The sequence below is a fragment of the Lactuca sativa genome, chromosome 4 (genome assembly GCF_002870075.4).
Source record: "Lactuca sativa cultivar Salinas chromosome 4, Lsat_Salinas_v11, whole genome shotgun sequence".
Lineage (NCBI taxonomy): Eukaryota > Viridiplantae > Streptophyta > Magnoliopsida > Asterales > Asteraceae > Lactuca > Lactuca sativa.
In genome coordinates, this window is record NC_056626.2 from 381,335,991 (window position 1) to 381,340,804 (window position 4,814).

The following is a 4,814-nucleotide window of genomic DNA, read 5'->3' on the forward strand; positions in this document are numbered from 1 at the left end:
GACTCATTTTAGTAGGAGTGTTCGTTTGGATGGATCGGTTCCATCCGACCCAATTAAGTAAATCCAAATTGATTTCGGTTTTCAAAATATGGATCCGAATTGTCCAAACTAAATTCAAATCCGATCCGATCCAATCCAATTACAATTCGGTTGGATCGGTTTTATAATTCGGTTTCAAAAGGCGTAACATTTAAAAGCGATATATAATTATAATATTATCCAATTTTTATAGAGAAAGCAAAAACAAATTATTTAGTTGTAATTTATAATTTATAAACAACTACTAAGAGGATATATTATAATTTAATATTAACAGATAAAACACTTTTGAGAGAAAATGCATATTAATTTTTTTATTTGGTGAAACCTTTTGAACTTTTTTGAAAAAAATAATTTATAAAACTAATAAATAGTTATAAATATATTAAAAATAAATTGTTATTCGGTTTTTTTGGACTATTCGGTTCATATTTTATAAACCAAACCAATCCGAAATCCAAAATAATAATTCAGTTTTGTAAAATTCAATCCAAAAATCCGAATATCCGAACCAAATAGTCCAATCCAAATTGTCTAATTGGATAATTCGGTTTTATCCAAATAGTGAACAGCCCTACATTTTAGTCATAGTATACCTACGCAAAATCCCTTGGTAATTTTTTCAGTCGGAAATCCTTAGGTAACAAAGTCAATGTGAGCCAAAACGGCCCCATTGATAATCCGTAGGAGATCCGTCGTTATTTCTTTCCGTAGGTAAATTTGAGCCGTCATTAATGCGTAGGAAATCTGTTTTTATATCTCTTCGTAGGTATTCGATCGTAGGAAATCTGTTTTTATATCTCTTCGTAGGTATTCGATCGTAGGAAATCTGTTTTTAAGCTTTGTGACCGATTTCTTTGAGTCAGCTTCTTTTCCGTGCGTGATAGAGCGTAAGCCAAAAAGCTGAATATAGAGCCAAACATGCGGTTTTTTCTCGTCAAGCAGCAATCAAATCCTGGGAAAAAGGTAGGGTAGAATCGCCGAGTCGTCTAGCACCGTTCCCTGCCTCAACTCCACAATCACAATCATTTGTGAATAAAAAAGGTGGTTTGCTGCTGTCCCCGGCATTGGAAAGACCCGAAACCACCAGCCACCCCGACCTAATTCATGATGAGCCCACCACCGAGTTGGTGGCTGACTGGGCTTTTGATTTGATCAAAGCAGAGAAGCTCGCCTTCTTGTTATCCAAAAGCAAAAGTAGGTTCCGAAGGTGTAACCTAGGCAACAAAAAAGGGGCCCGATACTTCAACTAGAGGAGCGACCTGTTGGTTCACCAAACCCCGACTCAGCGTCACACGTTCTCCAGGTCCGAAGGGATCCAGCGCCCAACTACCGACTCCTCCCGGAATTGCGTTATCGGAGCCGAGCCAGGAATGGCCGTAGCCTTTGGTATTATTTAGACACAAGCGTTTATGTTACCACCTTATTTTCGTGGTAATTCCATAAGTATTGTCGTATAGCTATGGAATACATATGGATTTTGCTATAAAATATTATCATATTCGCTAATACTGATTTAAAGGTGGCAATACCAAGACTTTTCAAAGTTGAGCCAACAACCCTTTTAATTGTATAACTACTTTTATGATTTATAAAAACGAATAATTAATAGAGAGACCTCCATAATAAGACAACTAAAGTCATGTTGACCTTCGCTTCACCCCTCTTTTCTTTGCTCCTACTGCTCACCACCACCACCACCTCCCAACCATACAAACCCACTGACTATTTCCTACTCAACTGCGGATCATCCACCACCATCACCACTTCCGACCGGTTATGGCAAACCGACGAACATTCGAAATTTGTACCCTACAACATGACCACCACCTCCTTCCCATCTACCCCCTACGACCACGATCCTTCAGTCCTCGAAATCCCGTACTCCACCGCCAGAATCTTTAACACGTCTTCATTCACATACTCATTTCCAGTGAACCACGGGCCTAAATTCCTCCGCCTTTATTTCTACCCTGCAACCTATTCCCACCTCAACGCGAACCAGTCTTTCTTCTCTGTATCATCCAATGGTCACTCTCTCTTATCAAACTTCAGCGCCTTCTTAACTTCATCCTATGTAGGAAGTATTCTCTCAAATGCAGGAGTCCATGGACCCCCAGTTCCCCAACTTATTAAAGAATTTATCATATATGTAAACGACACCCAAAACCTTAACGTCACCTTTACACCCTCGCCCAACTCTTACGCCTTCATTAATGGTATTGAAATCGTTTCATTGCCGGAAACTCTGTATTTTAAAGCAAAGAATTTGAAATACGTCGGTCAAATTACAGGACATGTGATTGCAAAAGACACGGCTCTCGAGAGTATTTATCGGTTAAACGTCGGTGGGCGACAAATATCCGTCAACGATGATACCGGTATGTATAGATCATGGGATGGAGATGAAAATTATATATTCCCCAAAAATGCTCTTGGGTTAACGCCTTCTACTCAGATTCCGATCACGTACACAACGGACACACCAAATTATACAGCACCTGAGCTTGTTTATCAAACCCAAAGGAGTATGGGCACACTGTCGAGCTACTACAATCTGACCTGGATACTTCCCGTTGATTTAGGATTTTGGTACATGCTCAGGCTCCATTTTTGCAGCATTATACCACAATACACGTTTGAAAGACAAATGATTTTTAAGATCTTCATCAATAATCAAACTGCTGAAGACAAAGCTGATCTGTTCTTCTGGACTCCAGGCAGCGGTTATCCGGTATTCAAGGATTACGTTGTGTTTGTCGGCAACCCAGAAGGCCAGCGCAGCAAGCAAGATTTGTGGCTCGCACTGCATCGTAATGAAGAATCTCTACAATATCGTGATGGTTTTTTGAATGGTTTGAAAGTGTTCAAGATGAGCATGTCTGGTAGTCTAGCTAGTCCCAACCCGGAGCTAAGTCCTACACCACCACCGCCAAGGCCGTCGTCTCCCGGAGAAGTGACGACAAAGAAAACTCCACCATATGCTGCAATAATCGGAGGTGGTGGGGGTGGATTAGTCTTGTTATCTGCTTTAGGTTTTATAGTTTTTTGGCGAACTCGAAAGCTAGTAATCGAAAAGTCCTCCGGTAAACCAAAATCTAAAAAGTCTGGCCAGCTCCAATCAGGTCGGTGTCGTCGTTTTTCAGTCAAGGAAGTAAAAGATGCAACCAATGAATTCAATGAAGAGTGTATTATCGGCAAAGGAGGGTTTGGTATGGTGTACAAAGGCTACATCGACAATGCTACAACCATGGTTGCTATCAAACGGCTGAAGTCATCATCCAAACAAGGTTTTCAAGAATTCCAAACAGAAATCGGGATGCTATCCAAACTACGCCATGTGAACCTAGTGCCACTAATCGGATACTGTGATGACGAGGACGAAATGGTACTTGTGTACGATTACATGCCTCACGGAACTCTTCGGGAGCATCTTTACAACACAAACAACCCTCGTTTGACATGGAGAAAACGTCTCGATATTTGCATTGGTGCAGCCAAAGGGTTGCATTATCTCCACACAGGTGCAAACCGTGTGATAATTCATCGGGATATCAAGTCGACAAATATTTTATTGGATGAAAATTGGGTGGCGAAAGTGTCAGATTTTGGTTTGTCAAAGCTAGGACCAAAAGACGAAAGGCAAAACCACGTTAGCACAATGGTGAAGGGTACTTTCGGATATATGGATCCTGATTACTTACGAATGCAACAACTCACGGAAAAATCCGACGTGTACTCCTTTGGAGTCGTTTTGCTAGAAGTTTTATGCGCAAGGCCTGTTATAAATATAGACCTTCCTTACGAAGAAGTCAGTTTGGCAGAATGGGGAAAGTCTCATTGTCGAAAAGGTACACTGCATGAAATAATTGATCCAAAACTAAGTGGTGAAATTGCACCAAAGTGTTTCATGAAGTTTGCAGAGGTGGCGAATAGTTGTTTACAAGAAAAAGGGAGCAAACGTCTATCCATGGATGAAGTAGTGTGGGGACTAGAGTTTGCATTGCAGCTACAAGAAGCTGCTGAGAAAACAGGTGGCATAGTTGGTGAGTTTGTGTTGGAAAAACAAGAACTTTTGTTTCCATTGCAAGGAGAGTCATCAACAACGTCTGAAGGATCAAGTCGATGGTTTATGCGACATGGCATGTCGTCGTCTGACAGTAGCCATGTAGGGTTATATTCGGAAACAGGTTTTAGCCAGATGAGAGATCTTTCGTAAGAGACATCTGGTGGTTGTTTTGCGTTCCTACTTGTTAGTTAATGTTATCATATACTAATCATGTAATTAGGTGGTGTTAAATGTATCCATTATGTGCTATATATATCATACTATCATAGTAGTAGCTGTCAACATTCCACAATTGGCTCCAAATGGAACTATTTGTAACAATAACGCCGTTTTCCAATCAATTTGCAAGAATGGGCCCTTGGATACTTTTAGCAAAAGAAAAAGGATCTTCGTTACACCAACCATTTCACTGTTCAGTTAGCTTTATATCTTCTAGGAAATGATCCATAAAGGTATCAAATTGGTTTATGTTTTTTACATTCACACCCTGTAAGGGAACATAGTAACCAAAAACATCACATAATAGCTAGCCGCATATGCAACCTAAATAGTCTAGGTTCAATGCAATCTAAGATATAAAATTCCCTAACAAAGTAGTTTAAAAATCCACAGTATCAACTAATCTCTAATTCCAAAATACTTATCAACGAACAAGAAGACCAACAATCCAGCTGCCAAACAAAACACCTTAAAAAGTTACATGAAA

General features: G+C 40.0%; 1 protein-coding gene across 1 annotated transcript; it reads left to right on the forward strand.

The window, feature by feature from the left end:
• Positions 1-1,640: 1,640 nt before the first annotated feature.
• On the forward strand, positions 1,641-4,458 carry LOC111911758 (receptor-like protein kinase FERONIA). The gene has a single exon (XM_023907507.3). The coding sequence runs from the start codon at positions 1,682-1,684 to the stop codon at positions 4,256-4,258; it is 2,577 nt and encodes an 858-aa protein (XP_023763275.1). The 5' UTR covers positions 1,641-1,681; the 3' UTR covers positions 4,259-4,458.
• The last annotated feature ends 356 nt before the right edge of the window (positions 4,459-4,814 follow it).